The sequence below is a fragment of the Marmota flaviventris genome, chromosome 1, assembly GCF_047511675.1.
Source record: "Marmota flaviventris isolate mMarFla1 chromosome 1, mMarFla1.hap1, whole genome shotgun sequence".
NCBI classification, from domain to species: domain Eukaryota; kingdom Metazoa; phylum Chordata; class Mammalia; order Rodentia; family Sciuridae; genus Marmota; species Marmota flaviventris.
Window position 1 is genome coordinate 58,684,652 of NC_092498.1, and position 21,512 is coordinate 58,706,163.

The 21,512-nt window shown below is 35.6% G+C and overlaps 1 protein-coding gene across 2 annotated transcripts in view; it reads left to right on the forward strand.

The window, feature by feature from the left end:
• Orc5 (origin recognition complex subunit 5) overlaps window positions 1–9,382 on the forward strand; it is a 65,040-nt gene extending 55,658 nt beyond the window's left edge. For both annotated transcript variants that reach the window (XM_027926448.2, XM_027926449.2), the window contains 2 exons: window positions 217–329; window positions 8,833–9,382. In XM_027926448.2, coding sequence (XP_027782249.1) covers window positions 217–329; window positions 8,833–8,878 — 159 coding nt within the window. In that variant the 3' untranslated portion in view covers window positions 8,879–9,382. The remainder of the gene's footprint in view (window positions 1–216; window positions 330–8,832) is intronic.
• The last annotated feature ends 12,130 nt before the right edge of the window (window positions 9,383–21,512 follow it).

Consider the following 21,512-nt stretch of genomic DNA (forward strand, 5'->3'; position numbering starts at 1 on the left):
ACTTTTTTTTTAAACAATGCTTGGTATAAAACTAGGATTTTAAACATATATACAAGTTTGTGCGTACAAATTTCAAAGTAGTCATATATTTTTTGCAGATATTTTTGTGGGCTCAGTTATGTCTTTATCAGAGGTACCATAAACTGTTTTAGAAAATGATATCATGTAATCTCATTAAATCAGTTTCTCATTTAAAAAATTCTCTTTTGTTTTTAGATAACTTCTCTAGTGACCCTTCAGCTGTTAACCCTGGTTAGCCATGATGATCAGCTTGAAGGACCAAAATACAAATGCACAGTTTCGTTAGACTTCATCAGAGCTGTAGCAAGGTAAGAGTAGAATGATCATTAATATAAAATATCTTGGATTATATAAATGATATATTAAATATAAAAGTTAATGTTCTTTCTAATATAATATCATTAGTCATTTAAACAAGAAAAGATCGTTTAAGTTCCAATAATGAACAAGCTTTACTGTAGAATGGTAGCTCTCTTTAAACTTACCAATGACATAAATTTAGGAGCAGTAGCTAATATGTTAGATGGCAAAAGTCAAGGTTCTGAAAGACCTTAGCCTGGAATAATGGTCACAGCAAGGTGAGATTTAATGGATTGTTAGCTATAAAAATCCTGACTTAAATAACACTAATAACAATATAGTGTATTTTTCCAAAGATATAATTCTTTGTTGCCAAAGACACACCAAATCTGGTGTGTTGGGCTGCCTTTAGAGTTTTAAGAGGAGCATTGACAAATGGGTACATGTTGAAGAGACACGAGGATGAGAGTGGTAAATTGAGGAACTGTTGGATCTCCCTGACTAAAGTATGAGGCATAAGAGGAAAGCCTTAGGAAGGACATGTTAATTGTCTCAAGCATTTCCAAGTCTGTCATTTGCAAAATGGGTCATCTGAGTAATTCTAGAGCATTAGAAGTTTAGGGAGGAAAGTGTTTGTGAAAATGAGAGTTGTCTAAAAACATAACGAGTTTCCTCACTGTAATGGCCATTTATGTAAATGTAATTTCATCCCTTGGTCACAGTTGGATAATGATCTGTCAGGACTACAGTAGAAGAGGTATTGTATATGTAGACTAGGAGGTTGAACATGACAATCCACAAAACAGTGTTCCCAATCTTTTTGGATAGATAGTTAGATTCCAGTGTCACTTTTAAATTAATCATCAAAGTATTTACATGTATTCAAAATTTAAAATATGTAGGCTTGAGTCATTATTTATCAAGCCTAAAAACAGTGCTCCACCTGGGTCTGGATTTGTGGAGTTCTTCCAGTGAATTTTACAACCTATTGAGGTTCTGAAATCCACCGGTTGGCTACGTCCCTTCTGAATTATAAGTTTTGTGATACTGCCAGTACAGCTTGCATGCCTATAATCCCAGCTACTTGGGAAACCCTGCCTCAAAATAAAAAAAATAAATGGGGCTGTAGATGTGGCTCAGTGATAGAGGTCTCCTGTGTGTAACTTCTAGTACTGAAGAAAAAAATATTTCTGTGATATAGTTATTTTCCACATTTTGATGGAATATAAACCCTAAAACATGAAGTAAGGACTTTAGTGTTCTGAGAAGACTTTTACAGAGAAGATTAAGCAGAAATTTCTTTTGGATGTTATTGAAATCTCTATATCTAAGAGCTTCTACTAAAGACATAACTTTGGAATAGCACATCTTTATTTCAGAGAAAAGGTTTGTGGGTCCTTATCATAGAGAATATACTTGAAACAAACTGAATATATGCTATTTAATCATAGCATCACAGTGATTTTAAACCGCATCCAGAGATTTGCACTTTTCGTTTGCCACCTCAGGAAGGAGCAGGAACCATAGTCCTGCTATTTTGCCATGGAAGTCTGTAACTTCTTTTCTTACTTGTATTTTCTTTTTTTTTTTTTTCCAACTTCCCATGGGCAATATCCAAAGTGTAAGCACCTCCTTCATCCCACATCTACCCTCTTTCACTCTCACATCCTCATAACATTTTGCATTTTCCTGCTGATTTAGCCTCCCATTCTTTTCCTGTCTTCCATATCCTTACCTTTTCTTATTTTCTTCCTTATTGCCTTAACTAAAACCTGATTCTTTCCTGAGGATACTACTTCCCCTTGAATTATCCCTTGTGGCTGGCTGCTCTTTATTTTCCCAAACCCCAGTCCTTCAAGCTTGAAAGTTACTTCAGTGACATTCTTCCTTCTTGTTGCCACTTCCAGAATGTTACTGCCTTCAACTTCTTTAAGACTTTCGGTCTGTTTCTAGTGCATTATTGTCGTTGTGATTATCTTCTACCAACCTCCCAGCTATTTCAGCTTATGTATTGAAGAATAAAGCATGTGGTTCACAGACTTCTTTTCTGCTATAAGATTCTTGACTCTTCAAATGAGAAGTCCTAACATCTGTATTTACTCTATTCAGCCTCCACTGTTTAATAAAGAAAAAAAAATTGAAACCTTTAGTTGAGAATTCCGTGAATTACTAGTGAGATGCCCCACCTTCCCGCTTCTCTTTCCTTTTTTCTCTCTAACATGAATTTTTCCACCCGTGCTCAGAATTCCATATGGCCCATTTCTCCAGAACCTCTGTTCATCCTCAGGCTGTTTTTACTTGCAGTAACACCTAACACTGTTGACCACTCTTTTTAATAAAGCTCTCTTCTCTTATGTTTCACAATTCCACAGTATTGTGTTTTCCTCTTTATTCTTTTACTGTTTTTCCTAAGATTCGTCTATTTGCCAGTTTACCCGCTCCACCTGACCTTTAAATAGAACTGTTCCTTGAAGCTTGAGCCTGAGCACTTTTCTCATATAGTAAGTACTCTTTCCCTAGGCAATTTTAGCAACACCCATGACTTCAACCACCTATATATTAGTAACTCCCCTATTGTTAAAGGCTAGACCTCTTTTATAAAATATTTTACCTTTATTGGATATTTCCCAGGTCTATTAATACATTAAAAAAACATGTACATAGAAATTCTAACCTCTGCTTCCACTACCAACAAAAAAAGAAAGATCCAGCTATTCTTTAGTGCTCCCTTAACCTGTGATCAGCACTGCAGTCCACCATGTTACACAGGCCTGAAACTTGGGAATCATCTTGACATTTCTTCCTCCCGTATATCTCACATTCATTCACTTTTTATCATTTGTACTTTGCCACTCTAGACAAAGCCATCATCATCTGTTCTCTGGTAACTTCCTAATTAATCTTCTATCTACTTTATTGTCGACATGATAACCAGAATGATCTTATAAAAATGTAATGTCGTTTTCCTTTTTAAAAATTTTCTGTAGTTTCCCATACATAGCTCTTGGAATAAAACCCAGAATTTTTAAAATAGCCTGTAAGATTCAAACACTGTGGCCCTTGTCCCTGCCATAGCCCTTGTGCCTGCCATATCTGACATATGCTTTCTCCTTTTGGTATCTGCAATTTAACCACTTTGCCTTTTTTTTAGTTTTTCATATTCACCATTCTTCTTCCCATTCTTGCATATGCACACTTTCCAGCTTCTCCTCTCCTTCATCTGGCTAACTGCTGCATAACCTTTAGATTTCAGTTTAAGTGTGTTTCTTAAAGAAACCTTCTGAAACATATGACCATTCCTTTCCCAACCCAGACACACCCAATTAGGAAGGTCCCATTTGTTTTAATTAAATAAATAATTGAATAACTAGAATTGATCTTTATTTCTGTAAAATAAGTCCATGAAACTCAGAGCATAGACTGTATTTGTGTCTCTCACTGCCTTATGCTCAAACCTAATACAATGCTTTAAACTTAATAAGTGCTAAATAGATAATTATTGCATGTTTTCCTCTACTTACCTGTAACAGTAAAACTTCAGATGGAAGGAAATCATGTGGGCCTGTTTGGGGGGAGGGGCAGCAGGAAGAAACTAAAGAAATAGTCACATTCCAAATTGAGGTTTTATGGAGAATCAAGGGTAGGTATCAAAGAAGAGGTAGGTAAGCCTACTTTCAGACATCTGTGGCAGAAAACAGATTTTTAGGCCTCAAGATACAACCTAAATGTCTAAAATAAGGGAATCAGTCAGTAATTTTTTACATAGCCTTAAGGAAAAAAAAAAAAAAGAGAGAGACAGACTATATAATTACTGAAAATTCTACTTCTGAAGGATAAAAACAAAGGAAAGTTTTCCTGATATGAGCTTGAGTAGATAATATAGTGTGTGTGTGTGTGTGTGTGTGTGTGTATATATATATATTTGTATATACAAGAAAACTAGGAAAACCTAAGGGAAGAGACTAGTAATCAAAAGTCAGTTGCTGCCAAGATGGAATGATAAAGCAGTCATTTGTAACTTTAGCAGGAACACTAATGTGGTAGAAGTCAAATTATAGTACATTTAAATAGTATTTATGAAAAAAGTAAATGCAGCAAGTACATATAATGCTTTTTCATTTCTTAATTCATTTAACTTTTATAGTGTTGCCCATTTTAAACTCAACACTGTGCTAGTCTTTGGGAAGATACACCAACAAGTATAGCTATATCCTATCCTCATTAGCCTATATTCTAGGACTTTCTTCTTCTTCTTTTTTTTTTTTTTTTATAAAGATTTGAGCATATTTAAGTGTTGGTAGGGCAAACCATAGTGGCAGAGAATTAATGTTACAAAGCAGAAAAAGATTAATTTAATTCACAAAGTCTTTGAAATGTTATCTAACTGTGTGATTTGGAACATGAGTTGAAAGAGTCCTGAATGAGATAGAGGAATCCTCTTGCATTTTAACAAGAAGAAAAGGTAGGTGTGGATGGAGCTGAGTTTGAAGGTTTGGTAGCAAAAAGTTGAAGTTCTATTCTGATGGCTTCTATTTTCTCTGACATAGAGGCAAAATTATGACTAAAGGCAGAAGTAGTAGCAGTTTGAGAGAAATATGTAGTATTTGAAATAGCCACCATGGGGAATGGAAGAAAATGCTGACAAGGAAAGTAGCTTGCTGGGAGGGTTGAAGTTCTTGACCTTGAATTTACAGTGGCACCAATCTGTGAGACTTGTGATCTTTTCCATCAGCATTCCTTATGCTAGATGCTAGGACAGCAAAGAATTGTAATTGAAATCACATGGTATTGGGGTTTTGCCAGGTGAGTTCAGTGGATGTTAGCACGTGAACACTTGAAGTGATGAAGTATGGAGTCTAAGTTGAGCAGGAAGGAAGTAAATCAGTCAGGGGCTGATAGTTCAATGACTGGCACACATTCGGTATTTAGAGGTCAGGAAAAGTGAAGGAGTTTGTGACCTGATTTTCCTAAGGTGTTACAGAGATCTTAAATGGAACAAAATGGGGTTTGGGGTAGAATGTCTGAATTTGTTTTTAGAGAAAGAACATTTCTGACTGTAATAATGAGAGTAGAAAAAGTCAGAGGAGATGAGAAAGACAAATGTGCAATAAAGTTGCTAAGCTGCTGCAGGTCTCAGGATGGATAGAAAAACTGAACTGGATGCTAGTTGTTCACTGACTAAGCAATAATGGCAAGGTGGTAGTAGGTGGTGCATGGTATGGTCTGGATCTGAGAGGAGCAAGGGTTTTTGCACAAGGATACCATTCCTATTTTACAGAACTATTTGGGTTACAATAGAAAATTGAATCTTCGTTTGAAAGTTCTTCAGGGAGAGCAAAGTTTCATTTAAGCCCCCAAAGGGGGAAATAATTCATTGAAGAGGATATGGACAACTTTGTTGACCAGTGAACCATGGGAAAGTGTGAACACAGCAGCAGTAGGAATCTGATTCCAGAAAATGAACATGATATGGAAACAGAATATGGGAGATGACAGATGACTGAAAAGCTTATTAAATATTATCCTTGGAATGTTCTCAATGTGGATGGAAGTTACAAGTTTACAATTGTTTTTCCTCTGAAGTCAATGGGAAGACACAACAAGATAACTGAAGGTTGCAATTTAATGTTGTAGTATTGTAAGTCATCAGAAGAAACAAATTTTTTAAAAAGAACCTAAACTCAAATTGCCCATAAATGTAAAAGGAGGGCTGCAATTGTGGTTCAGTTGCAGAGCACTTGCCTAGCATGCATGAGGCACTGAGTTCAATCCTCATAAAAATAAATAAAATAAAGGTTGTGTCCATCTCCAACTAAAAAAAAAATTTTTTTTTTTTTTTAAAAAAAAGGAAATAAAATAGTGTCCCTATGGGGAAAAAAGTATTTCAATACAGGGTAAAATAATTGAACAAATGAAATAAAAAGATATAGACAAAATTAAATTCTTAAATGTATTTTATATAATGAACTTATCACTCCAAATTCTGATTTAAGAATTTCTCCTCATAAATTGCCACTAACTTTTTTGTGTTTATCCTATTTCTTTCTAGCTGCTTACTTTAAATAACAGTTGATTTGTGTTCCATTGGAGATGGAATATCCTGTACTATGTTGTAATCCAAAATCTTAAAATGGTATTTATATGAATCTAATACACATCTGAACGCAAGAAAAACCAGAGAAAGTAAATGCAAATGTATACACTTTTTAATAAGCTAAAACTTTTTAAAAAGTTTTTAAAAAGATTTAAAGTGGATTAGCACAAAGTTATCTTTGTTATGTGTGGTAATTTTTGATGCTGCCTTGTGTTTTTCCTATCAGATTCTGATTTTTTTTAGAAAAGTATATGTATGTGGTTATCAATTGGCAAGTCACTTGTTTATATTGAGGGCAGCAGGAATGATGGAGAGTGTTGTTATAAAAGAACAATCTTACATATTTGCTTCCTGATTCATTTAGTTGTTTACAAGTCTAAAAATTATACTGTTCAATTTGAGGACTTCATAGTAACAAAGCAACTTGAGAACTTCACAGTAACAAAGCAAAGAAATAGAATGTAGTAAAGTTTTTATAAATAAATACATTTAAGTTTCTTACAGTTTAAAATCAGTCCTTTTATTAAAGAAAACTGTATTGCATAAATTATGCTATAGTAACACAAATAGATTACTAAAAAAATTAAGGAATCCTATCATAAATGAATTTTTGAGTATTTTCATTTGTTTATGCCCTCTTCTAGTACGGTCCAGTCCATTGGACAAACATTTCTCTATAGCTATCACAACATAGTTTCAATTCTTTGTTCTCCTTTTCACCTTAATATTATATTTAAATACTTTTGCATCTCTGATATGCATGGCTTCATATTGATTATTTTGTATATGTAATATTCTATTGAATTGTAAAATTTAGAGGTTCCACTACTGTTGGAATTTAGTTGTTTCATCTTAGCTTTTTCTGAACTTGTTTTCCACCCAAGTCAAAAAAAAAAAAAAAAGTCACCAATAAACAACATTAAGTCCATTTTACTTTGTTGCTTTAGGTTTATCACCTAAATACCTAAACTTATTGATGGCAATGTGCCTGGAGAGAGATACAAATGCCACTTCCCTTCTTTGTCAGTAATTAAAAGTAATCTACTATATTTGTTTCCTTTCTTAATCCTCTTTAAAAAAGATCTTTTCAACTAAAGCTATTTAGAAATAATGTTTATAAAAATTATTTTTGTAGGTACTTTATTGCCTGTAAATTTAGGAGTTTAATAAGAGTTGGATGAAAGAAAACACACAAAAATACAATAGTATTATTATTTAATAACCATACCTTTTGTGTCTTTCTGCATGAGACAAAAATTTTTTTCTTATTTAACTATTTTTAGTTGTCTTATCACTATTAATGATAGCAGGATTATTTTGGCAGCATTTTTATGCCATTTGGAAAGGTTTGGTATTCTTCAGAGAGGTACTGTTACACTGGAACAATTAATTTTTAGTCCAATATTAGGTATCACAGCAGCCATACAATCTCATTTGAGCTAATTTTAAATGTATTTCATAAGCAGTATCTGTAGTTCCCTGTCCAATTTTTTAAAAAAATTATTTGATATGTCAGTCATTAGCTTAGAAACTTTTTTAGAAAGTGTATTACAAAATGATAGGCAAAAACATTAATTGGTGATGGTCTAATAAATAAGAGCATGCAATTACTGAATCTTGAAAAGGCTGTTCTTGCATGGATGATTATTTTTGCAGAATTGAATATTTAAGGCTTTAATTTTATACTTATTGCTAGATCATTATATCTAATTATTTTGACCATTTATTCAAATAATAAACCTTCAGTCTGAATATTTATAGTGAAAAATGAGTTTGAAGAAAGGAAAATAATTATATGTCTCTCTCTCTCTGCTATTTTATTCTGCCTGCCATCAGAGTATAAAAATATACATCCACATCGTCTGTTGAATCGTATTCTTGGATCATACAGATTTAGTTACAATACGCTTACAGGTCAACCACTGCTAAAAGACTGAAAAGAATGAAAACTACAAATGAGGACAGATGAGCTCTGCGTTTATGTAATGATAGAACAGGTGTTTGGAAGATAAACAATGTTCAGAAGCAAAGAAGATTTAAATACTTTCGCATCTCTAATTACTTTATTCTGATTATTAGACAAAAAGCAAATAGCTTTCAAATGAAATCTAAACTTTCTGTAGTGTAATTGAAATACAGAATGTTGATTAGCTCTAACTTTGTTTCTTTTCTTTTTTCTTTCATTTTTTTTTAGAAAAGTAAACTTTATGGAAAAATAAGAAAATAAGTTTTTAATGAAATGTGTTCTTAGCATCATTTTTGAAAAGCTAGTGTCAAGGATAGCATGATACATTTGATAGCACTATAAGATTATTTAGTGTTAGGTGTGAATTATTTTGCATGTGCTTCCCAGAATCATGCAAAGCTGAGCAATCCAGAGGTAAGAATGCTGACATGTTATCTGTTTTTGTTTATAGGACGGTGAACTTTGACATAATAAAATACTTGTATGATTTCTTGTGAAAACAAGCTTCAAAGCCATATGGACACTGTGACAATGACTAAGCCAAGCTGTGTTCATCCAACTACTTAGCTGGCCAGGGAAAGGAGTTCTTTGGCTCTATTGGATTTGTCCAAACAGGTGCTGGCCCAGCATGGAATCTGATGAAAATATTCTGATTGGTCTGGGTGAATATGAGCAGAAGACTATTTACCAGGGACCCTGGAGTATTTGGAAGCAACGTGTTAATTATAAACAGCAGGGTTTGAGCACAATCTGTTCTACTCTTAATGATGTTATCTTAACACTGAAATTGCCTGAAACCCATTTACTTAGGACTACGTTTTGCTCTGTGAACTATCCCCTGCGCTTTGAATGTGCCAGCAGCCCTTGTTTATATGCCCAGTCTTTTCACTTCCTCTCCACAGGAGCCTCTGCAGTTGCTTGCCAAAGCAGATTTCCTAAGGCCACTGTTTTAAAAGATCATAGTTGCAAAATAAAATAAATACAAGTTCTTTTTAAAAATCCATGCTTGTATTCTCTTTTCACAATGATACTCTCAACGTCAAGGTAGTGTGATCAGATGTAGACCAGTTTTCCATCCTCAAGCCTACTAAGTATCTTCACTCTACTTGTATACTGTTTATCTGGTCACTCTTTTTAATTAACCACCCAACCTAGCTTTTTATCAGCATATGGTTTTCTTCTTCCTTTTTAATCATTGGTTTTTAAGAGTTCCACAGTATTTTTTTTTTCACGTTTTATCAGTTGTGAACCTTGGTTCTGATTTTCTTATCTGTTCATGTTTTTGAAGAAGTTTTCTCTTAGCATTTGAATGCTTGAAAATTGTTTTAAGCTGATTTAAATTGCTCAATTATAGAGTCTAGTTTAAATTTCAGTGGTATTTTATTCCTTCGTTTCTTTTTGGAAGAAAAATTCTCGTAGTGGGTGTTCCTTGATAGAAGCCTTTTTATGTAGTGCTTATCTGACAGACTCTGGTTAAAAGAAAGAAGCAGTTTTGTATCCACTTAGAGGTAATGAATAGCGAGAAAAGGAATGGAATTCCTTTTTGCCTCCCTATGTAATGTAGCAAGGGAATACTTTTCAGCCGAAGAGTGGCATCCACAACTAGTGGATAAGAGCATCCTCACTCAGAGTCTTTCTTCCACAGAAAATGGTAATGTTAGGAACCAGAACCATATGTAGTGGGGCTTCAGGTTTAGGTTTCCCCCATGTTGACACTTGTATCTCATGCTACTTTGCAGTGATGTTTATAGCCGACTCAAGGAAGAACATGCCACTGGGACAGTTCTTGTCCCTCATATTTTGCTATGCAGACACATGTTTGCTGTGAAGCCTGTCATGGGCTTATCTGAATTTTGAGAAAAAACTCTGAGTGAGGGAGAGTATCAATAGAAAACTGGGGATATGGACAGAAAGGAGGCAAAATTTCCCCAAAGTGACTGTCATTTTACGGTTTCATTGCTGATTGCCTGTTTCCTTCCCAAAGTATTTTCTTTCCTATACCACCCCTCCCACGATGCCAGCCCCAGGTGTGGCTTCCCTTCACAATACCCTGTAACTACATTTTCCTTGCTCTGATTAGACCATCAGAACTTTGCTGTTTGGCTTAATTTACTTTCTGATGACTTACTAGGTGACTCACTAATTCAGTTAATTTATTTAAATTATGACTAATAGAGCTTAAAATGGATATCAGCATTTTAACAAGGGTCATCTGCAAATGGAAATCTTTAATTGGAAGATGTGAATCTCCAATTACAGGGAGAAATCTAATGATGAGAATTATGTTGACTGGTGGGTCAGATGTTTCTGTTAAGGCAGATATTTTTGTTAAGGCACATAAATTCTCAGTATCTACTCTGCCTAGGTCTAAAAGTGATCTAGGCATTAGAAAATAGATGTTTTCTTACTTCAAATCATTTTCAAACCCTGGAGCAGTCCTCACAGATGAGCAATCTTTTTCAAGTTCTAGAAAGGATTCTGATCCATCAAGCCTCATCTCATTAAACCTTAAATGACAAAGGAATCAAGTCAGGACAGAAGTTAGCTCTGGAGTCAGACTATCTTGGATCAAATACAGCTATATCACTACTGCCTATGTGGCCTTAGACAAGTTATTTACCTTGTCTGTGCCTCAGTATTCTCACCTGTTTTGATTTGGATAAGTATTCCCCCAAGGCTCATGTGTTTAAGACTTGGTCACAGTCTGTGACACTATTGGGGGGTTGGCTTTAAAGGGTAGAGTACAAAATATATAGATTCAATGCAATTCCCATCAAAATACCAATGACATTCTTTACAATGTTAAGAAAACACAGCCCTAAAATTTATTTAGAAGAATAAAAGATCCCCCTCCTACCCCTTGCCCCCCAAAAGGCATAAAATACCCAGAATAGCCAAAGCAATTTTAAGCCAAAATAACGTTAGAAGCATCATTATACTATAATATCATCATAGTTCAAATTATACTATACAACTATGATAACAAAAACTACATTCTACTGGCATGAAAACAGAGACCAATGGGACAGAATAAAAGACACAGAGATTTAACAGTCATCTGATCTTTAGCAAAGGTGCCAAAAACACTTTGGGATGAAAGACAATTCTCAAATGCACATGGCCAAAAAACACATGAAAAAATGTTCAACATCTTTGGAAGTTAGTGAAATTCAAATCAAAATTACTCAAACTTTTATATCGGGGCATACGCCTGTAATCCCAGTAGCTTGGGAGGCTGAGGCAGGAGAAATGCAAGTTCAAAGTCAGCCTCACAAAATTGAGGTGCCAAGCAACTCAGAGAAACACTGTCTCTAAGTAAAATACAAAGTAGGGCTGGGGATATAGCTCAGTGGTCAAGTGCCCCTGAATTCAATCGCTGGTACCGTTCCTGCCAAAAAAATTTCGTATCACTCCAGTTAGAATGGCTGCCATCAAGAATACAAACAAAGGTTGGGCTTATAGCTCAGTGGCAGAATGCTTGCCTAGCACAGGTGGGGCATTGGGTTCGATCTTTAGCACCACATAAAAATAAACAAAGGCATTCTGTCTATCTACAGCTACAAAATAAGAATTTAAACAATAAGAAATGCTGGTGAGAATATGGAGAAAAATGAACACCTTTACACCCTTGGTGGGATTGTAAATTAGTAAAACCACTATGGAAATCAATATGGAGTTTCCTCAAAAGACTAGGAATTGAACCACCTTATAACCCCCAACCCCCCCATACCACTCCTCGGTATTTATCCTAAAAGAGTTAAAGTCATAAGAACTGGGGATGTAGCTCAGTAGTAAAGCACTTTGCCTAGCATGTGCTAGACCTTGGGTTCAACCCTTAGCTCCACAAAACATCAAAAAAGAAAGCATACTATAGTGATACATACATATCCATGTTTATAGCAGCACAATTCACAATAGCCAATCTCTGGAAACAGCCAACAGTCTGTCAGTGGATGAATGGATCAAGAAAAAAATGGTATATGTAAACAATGGAATTTTATTCATCCATAAAGAAGAATGAAATGTAATGTAATTTTCAAGAAAATGGATGGCACTTGAGAACATTATGTTAGATGAAGTAAGCCAAACTTATTAGTCATGGGTTGTGCTGCGTGCAGTGGCCCACACCTGTAATCCCAGTTACTTGGGAGCCTTTGGCAAGAGGATTGCAAGTTCGAGGTCTTCCTCAGCACCTTAGCAAGGTCCTAAGCAACTTAGCAAAACCTTGTCTCACAAAAAAAGGACTGGAGATGTCAGTGGTAAAGCACCCCTGGGTTCAGTCCCCAGAACCAAGAAAAAGTCAAGAGTCATGTGTTTTCTCTTATGTGAATGAGGAAAAAGGAAAAGAAAGGGGCGGGGGTCTCATGAAAATTGAAGTGAGACAAGTAGAATAGGGGTGGGAGAACACTGGAAATGCCATTGGCTAAATTATAGTTATATTGTGTGTACATATGAATATGTAACAACACTATGTATAATTAGGAGCAATAAAAAATATGGGGAGAAAAAGGAGGGGCATTATGGGAGAAACTTAGATCACTAAGGATGTGCCCTTGAATGAAATAGAAGGACTCTAACCTCTGACTTCCTGGCTGCTATGACATAAGCAGCTCAGTTCTGTGGCCCCATGCTCAAATGATGTACTGTCTGGCCACAGTCCCAAAATTAAGGGTCAATTGCCAATGGAATGAAAAATCCAAAATTGTAAGCCCAAATAAACCTTTCCTTTTTTAAAAAATTGATTATTTTGGGTATTTTGTTATAGTGATGCAAAGCTTATATACTTGTACATTGAAGAATAGGATTTACCTCATAGTTGTTCTCAAAATGAAATAAATTGATAAATCTAAGGCAGTAGTTCTCAAGTGGGTACGGTTTTGCCTTCCAGGGAACATTTAGCAATTTCTGGAAACATTTTTGATTGTCCCTTCTGAGTGTGGGGTGAGGGAGGATAGAGGCCAAGAATGCTACTAAATATACTAAAACATACAATCCATAACAGAGTTATTTGGTCTAAAATGTTAATTGTACCAAGGTTGAAATCTAAGTCAGATACCTGGTACACAGTAAAGATCAATAAATGTTAGCTATTATCATGATATATATACTTGTCACCTAGAAATGAATGCTATGCCTAGAGAAATTATTTCTTGCTTAAAACCTTGGAGTTACTCAGTTGGTCATAATATATTTTATTTTATTTTTTTAGAATTGAGGGGCTATCCACTGGACTTTAATCTGCATGCAGATTTTATTATTTATTATTTATTTTTCAGGGTCCTATGGGATAGGCAGAAGTATAGCTGAGAATGATCAGATCAGAGAGCAGGTGACTGAGGACTCACATTGTTTGCCCTTAAGGTTGCTGAACAATTAGTATACCTCCAACAGATTCTGTTAACCAACAACTAATTAATGTAATTAATATTTTCTGGAGCATGGAAAACTCAGTAAGAAACCTACTTCATCTCTACAAAGTAATCACCATTCTACTTGTGCTATGCAAAGAAAACTAAAGTTATGGACTAAACCCAGTAATAATACATTTCTTATCACATTAAGTACTCAGCCTCAAATAGAGTAAAGTACTGCCCCGTGTGTGTACTCAAATCTCTAAGAGGATCCTCCATTGCTACCTGAAGTCTCACATTGTTATATACCATAATTGTTTGCACTGTATGTCTTTAGCCATGGACAGAGATGGATTGGAAGTAGTTAGAACAAAAGTTGATATTATTCAGCTTCATCTCCTACATTTTTAAAGTCTCTACTACAAAATGTGACTGCCTATCATATATGAATACTTTAGATAATTTTGCATGTAATTTCAGTCTGCTGACACAATTTGCTTTCAAAAATGCTTAGTAGAACTCAAAAGAAATCTTTCCTATCTAGATAGCAACATTTCACTCAAAATACTGTTAAATGCCCTGAATACACAGTGAGTGCTCATTTTCCAGCAGTGACACACATTCATGAGACGCAGTATGAGAAGTAGAAATTTGGTAGAGCAGAGAAAATTATAATCAATTCATTCGTTTAACTACATGTTGATGCACAGTAATGATGAGAATTTTAGAAGGCATTCCAACTGTTTGAGTAAATAGTGGTAGCTTTGGCATGGTGGAAAAAGCCTGAGTTTTTGATGTATTAAAGATTTGCCTGTGTTTCAGATAAACCATAATCCATTTCACTGATGTTTGAAGAAGACAAAGTTCTGATTTAATGGTTTTTCCATTAAAGTATTCAATATTCAGTCCACAAATACTAATTACCTGCTATATGTTAGACATAAGGGTTATAGCAGTGAACAAAGGAGACAGGTTTCTGGCCTAAACAACACGTGTTTGTGTAGGTATTGCCATTCCCTGAAATTGGCAGACCTGGTGGACAACTAGGTCTGGAGTTGAGCAGATCTTGAGTTCAGTCTGGGAAATGGCCATTGAACTGATTGTGGAATCCAAGTGATAATGTGAAGTAGATAGTTGGATGTTGGTTGTAGATCAGAGTTACTACATACATAAATATATACATCATCAGGATAGAGGAAGTTATTTTGAGATTTAGATATAATTGTCCTTAAAGTAGTGTCCATGACACAGTGAGCGAGAAACGATTTTGAAGTGAGTTACAGATAATATAAGGAGGTTGTCATCACCATGCTCTTCAGGATCTGCAAGTTAATTATATTTTTTCAAATAACACACCTCCACTGTTTATACAACCCTCTTCCCTTCAGCGCTTGGAGTGGTAATAAAAACATAGCTAATTCCTATTTAGTATATGATCCAAAAGGAAAAACCCAAGCCCAGAGCCTAAGTTCTATGGAGAATATTTGGTCACATGTTCTCTCCATATGTTCTAATCCATTTCCTTCTGACTTGGTGTGTAGTCCTAGAGAGCCAGCATGCACAGGAAATAGCACATGCTGAATGTCCTTTCTAATGTAGTCTCCGAAGTCATGTAGCATCACTTCTGCAGCATTTCATTTGTCAAGGCAGTGATAAAGGCCTACCTACATTTAAAATAAAGGAACTAGACTCTCGATGAAGAGACTCTAAAAGAATTTACAAACATGCTTTAAATCATCATAAGAATATAATACACTGAAAATGTTACTATAAAATGCATAAAATATTTCAACTCAAAATTTGAATTTGTATGGCAGAGGCTTCAGGTACACCAAGCACCTATCCTTTTTGCTTCCAAAACACAGGATCCGTGGCTTCAAGAAGGCCAGTATAGTTAGAACACAGAAAGCAAGGCAATTGACATAAGAGAAAGAGTTAGGTGGTGGGGCCAAGGTCATGTGTGGCCTTGCAGGGTACCTTGAGGTACACTGGTTCTTATTCTGTGTGCATTGAGGACCACTGGAGATTGTGGAGCAGAGGAGTCATATGATCTTGCATAGGTTTTGAAAAGGTTCTCTGTGGGCTATATTGAGAATAGGCTGTAGGCAGCTGAAGGGGCCAGGTAGGAAGATAAGTTAGAAGGCTATTAAAATAATGCTGGTGAGAAATAATGGTGGCTCAGATAAAAGTGTTAGCAGTGGAAGTGGTGAGAAGTTGTCAGATTCAGGATATAATTTGAAAGAAACTTCTATAGCACTTGCTAAGTAATTGGATGTCAGTTGTGAAAGAGTAAGAATGACTCCAAAGTTTTTTTTAATATTTTTTTAGTTATACATGGACACAATATCTTTATTTTGTTTATTTATTTTTATGTGATGCTGAGGATCGAACCCAGGGTCTCTCACGTGCGAAGCAAGTGCTCTGTGACTCCAAAGTTTTTGACCTGGTCATCTAAGCTCACCCTACCTGAGGTGAGGAAGACTGGAGGAGCAATTTGGTGGCAGGTAGTTTGGGACTAGGTGAACAGGGATGGGCATGGTAGGTTGGAAATTTCTATTAGATATCTACAATGGTTTAAATGTATGGGTCCCTCCAAAATTCATATGTTGAAACTTAACCACCAATGTGATGGTATTAAGAGGTAGAGCATTTAGAAACTGATTAGGTCATCAGAGTTCTGTTCTCATAAATGGATTAGTGATGTTACCCCGTTTTGCCCTTCTATCTCATGTACCACATGGGGACATAACATTGTGTCATTTCTACCATGTGGGGATATAAAATTCCTTTCCTCCAGAGGATGCAGCAGTAAGGCACCATCCTGGAAGCAGAGACATCCCTCCAGAGACCAAATCTGTTGGTACCTTTGTCTTGGATTTCCCAGTCTCCAGAACTATGAGAAAGTAATTTTTTAAATTTATAATTGCCCAGTCACTAATTTATTTTTTTGTAGCAGCACAAATGGGTGAAGGCAGCTAAGTGGAACTGTCAAGGAGGCAGTTAGATAAGTCTGAGTCTGGGGGAAAATCCTGGCTGGAGATATAAACGTGGGGGTTTTTGGTATTAAAATAGAAATATCTGAGAGAAATGTATATATAAATGTCCAATACAGCTGGGTTAGAAAACTTCACGTATTCACTGGCAAGGGCTGCACTCTTGCACAAGAGTACCTAGAGCCACTTTAAGAGCCCATCCAAAACTGCTCCTAGTCTATAAGAACCTTTTGGTCATTCTTTTCCATGGAAAGGTGAGGCTCATGATACAGTTGAAATTTTACGTACTAAAATTTCAAGTACAAAATTATTTAATTTTAATAATTATAAAATTTCAAATGGCCCTTGCAGGATTGAGAAAAAGGAAAATGGCAGGAGACAAGTGAATGGCTCACAGATTTAGATATGTCAGTGCATACCATGCCCCGCCTAGGCAAAATGCCTCTGAATACTGAGTTCACAGATTAAATATGCTAATTAATCCCAAACCTATTGTTTGAAAGCTATTCTTATTACTAAGCATCTACTTTTCTCCCCATTCCTGAAGTATATAAAAATATATGCTAAATTTCTTCATGAAATATAAAATTTCCCTGTAAGTAAATTTCAGTATGTAATATTTGGTTATTAGCACTGAATTTCATTACCCCCCACACCATAAATAGCCATCTTTTGTTGGTGGTGGTTTGGTTTTGTTTGTTTTTGGGTTTTGTGTTCTGACTCTATTCATGATAAATTCACCATTGAATCACATTCAGTAGAGTACTTGCTTCAAGTTATGGCTCTAGGTGTTGGATTGATTCACACGGATTTTTTTTTTCCTCTCTCTCTCTTTCTCTTTTTGTACCCAGAACCTAGGGGTACTTAACCACTGAGCTAGTCCTTTTTTATATTTTATTTAGAGACAGTGTCTTGCTGAGCTGCTTAGGGCCTCGCTAAGTTTCTGAGGCAGGCTTTGAACTACAATCCTTCTGTCTCAGCCCCCTGAGCCGCCAGCGTGCCCAACCTGATTCTTTCCTAATACCAATTGTAACCAGTGACACTCACGAAGCAGAAAAGAGTGAAACTGAGAGGCCTATGTAATATTAATACAACAAAAAATGACTTAGCTGGAAACCCAAGGAAAGATAGATATCTTAAAATCAAAGAAAGACAGGACGTAATAAGCATTTGTTTACCTGGGGCAGATGTTAGATGTCTCACAAACTGGTAAGAAGGATTTAACTAAAAAGTATTTGGTAGATCTGAATAATTATTGAATATGTAAATATTGGACAATATACTTCTAATAACTCATTGATCAAAGAGGTTTCCTCAATGGAAAATTAAAAATACTTTAAACTAAATGAAAATGAAAATTCAACATACTGAAATTTGTGAACAGTTGCTAAAGCAACACTCAGGTGAGAAATTTGTAAAATATATATATATATATATGAAAGAAAAGTCAGTAATTTAAGTTTCTACCTTAAAGATACAGAGAAGGAAGGGCAAAATTTTTTTAAAAAATTTTATTTAGACATTGATAGACCTTTATTTTATTCATTTATTTATATGTGGTGCTGAGAATTGAACCCAGTGCCTCACACATGCTAAGTTAGTGCTTTACCACTGAGCCACAACCCCAGCTCAGGAAGGGTAAATTTTATCCAAAACAAGTAGAAGGAAGAAATAACTATTTGAGTAGATATTAATTAAATTAAAACAAAAACAGGAAGGAAATTCAATGAAATTAAAAGCTGATTCTTTAAAATTAACAATACAATTGATAATTCTGATCAGACTAACCAAGGAAGACAAAGAGAAGACAAATAGTATCAGGAATATCCATTCTGGATATAGACCGACCTTACACATTGAGGGCGTAAAAGGGAGTATTAAAAACAGTCCCTCTTCTCAGCCTATACCCAAAGGACTTAAAATCAGCATACTATAGTAACACAGCCATATCAATGTTTACAGCAGCTCAATTCATAATAGCTATACTGTGGAGGCAACCTAGATGCCCTTCAATAGATGAATGGATAAAGAAAATGTGGTATACGTACACAATGGAATATTACTCAGCATTAAAAGAGAATAAAATCATGGCATTTGCAAGTAAGTGGATGGAGTTGGAGAATATCATGCTAAGTGAAGTTAGCCAATCCCAAAAAGCCAAAAGCTGAATGTTCTCTCTGATAAGTGGATGCTGATTCATAATGGGGGCAGGGCAGGGGGGATATGGGAAAAATGGAGGAACTTTGATGAGGCAAAGGGGAAGGAAGGGTGGGGAGGAGGCATGCGGGTAGGAAAGATGGTAGAATGAGATGGACATCATTACTCTAGGTATATGTCTGACCACATATAGTGTGATGCTACATCATGTACAACCATAGAAATGTAGAGTTGTGCTACAGTTGTGTACAATGAATCAAAATGCATTCTGCTATCATGTATACCTAATTAAAATAAATAAATTTTAAAAAGAAAAAAACCTACCGAATGAGTCTTCATGTATTAGTTATAATAAAATCTATCCAAAGATTGGCAAAAAAATAATAATTTAAGTGAAAATAACTAAATTTTTATAAGATACAAAAAGCACAAAATCATATTCTAAAAAAATAAATTCATCAAAATTAAGTTTTTCTTCTTCAAATGACACTGTTAAAAAAAATGAAAAGCCAACTGAGTTTTGGACTGGGTTGGTAGAATGCTTGCCTCACATGAACATAAGCCCTTGGTTCAATCCCCAGCACCACACAAAGAAAGAAAAGAAAAAAAAGAAGCCACAGACTGGGAGAGAACATAGTAGCAAATTTTTTTAGGTTAAAATCTAGGGGAAAGAGCTGGGGTTGTGGCTCAGTGGTAGAGTGCTCACCTAGCACGTGCGGGGTGCTGGGTTCAATCCTCAGCAACACATAAAAATAAAATAAAGGTACTGAGTCCAACTACAACTAAAAATATTTTTTTAAAAAATCTGGGGAGGAAAAAGATTTAACAGACACTTTATCAAGGAAGATATAAAGTTGGAAGATAAATACAAGAAAGGTAATGAGCATTGATGATATCATGTACTGGCAAAGAGAAGGAATATTTTTGTGAGGATTGAATGTTTTGTTTGTGGTGAAAATTAAAGGACTCTTAACAACAACCAGAACTCTTAATGTTGTTGGGGATGCCAAATGGTACAGTGCTTTGGAAAACAGTTTGCCAGTGTCTTAAAAAGTTAAACATATATGGCTCAGAAAATTTTCTCTCATGTTTTTTTTTATCCAAGAAAAATGTGTGTCCACAAAAACAAAACAAAGAAAACTGCACTTGAATGTTTTTAGTATTTTTAATCATGATAGCAAAAATCTGGAAACAACTCATTAACGGGTAAGTAGATAAACTGGGGTGCCGCAGTCTGGCTGGGCACAATTCAGGAGCCACTTGTCAAAAGAAACTAACTTTATTTTTAGAACCACGCGCCAAACAAAACAGCTCCTCAGGAAAAACCCTCAGAGCCCAACCGCCACCACTGGGTTCCCACAAGCCTCTCCACCTCCCCCACTCCTCCTGCTCTTGAGGCCGATTGGCTGGGTCGCATGGGCGGAGCCAAAAAAGTCCCCCAATGAGCAGCTCCGTAGTCTGAAAGGGCGGGGAAACAGCCCAATGAGCATCACTGCAGAGGAGCCAATCAGCTAGATGTTGCTGGGGCCGCTGTGAGCCAATCATCAGCTGGCAGTCTGAAAGTTTGCTGGGGCCCCTTCGGCTGTGGCTCTCAACACTGGGGGACATTCACATGAAGGAATATTACTAAGCAATAAAAAGAAACAAACTATCCATACATGTAACAACATAGATGAACTCAAATACCTTTTGCTATGTGGAAGAAAAACACATTCCTGCTGTGTAATTCCATTTATGTAACATTTTGAAAAAGGAAAAGTCATAGGGACAGGAAACAGGTCAGTTGTTGCCAAGTCCTGGGGATGGAGCAAATGACTACAAGGATCAAAAGGAACATTTTTGTGAGGATTAAATGTTTTATTTGTGGTGAAAATTAAAGGACTCTGTATCTATTAAATTCCAAAGAATTATACACCTAAAATGATGACCTTTATTGTATATAAATTATATCTCATTATAAGTAGACTTTTTGAGACTAGATCTCACTAAGTTGCTTAGGGCCTAGCTAAGTTGTTGAGGCTGGCTTTGAACTTGCAATCATACTGTTTAAGCCTCCCAAATTGCTGAGATTACAGGCATGCGCTGCAGTTTAGAGTTTTTAAGACTAGATTTTTAAAGGAATACTCAACTATATGCTGTATAAACATAACATTTAAATATAAAAGCACAGGTAGATAGAAAGTGAGGTGTTGGCAAAAGATGAATCATGAAAACAGTAACCAAAAAAGAGAAGAAAAAAAAATTGACTATAGTAACATCAAGGTAGATTTTCTTTAAGCTGAGAGTTTAAAAGGGAACCTTTCAAAATGAGTAAAGGAGAATGATACAATAGATATACAATAATGGTCAACAAGCATGCACACATGTGTACACACAAATCAGTAAATTTATGGATGATTTGAACACAATATGATCTAATAGAAATGTATATGACATTGTGTTCAACAGCTGCAGACTGCAAAGAGGAAATATTCACCCCCAAAATACAAGAGTACTGCAGTCAGTGTATTTTCTGCAGGCTGAAGGATTAAACTAAGAAGCACTAATAGAAAGGAAACCAGAAAACCCCAGGTGGTTGGATATTAATCAAAACTTTTTTTTAAGGTACTGGAGTTTGAACCCATGGGAAC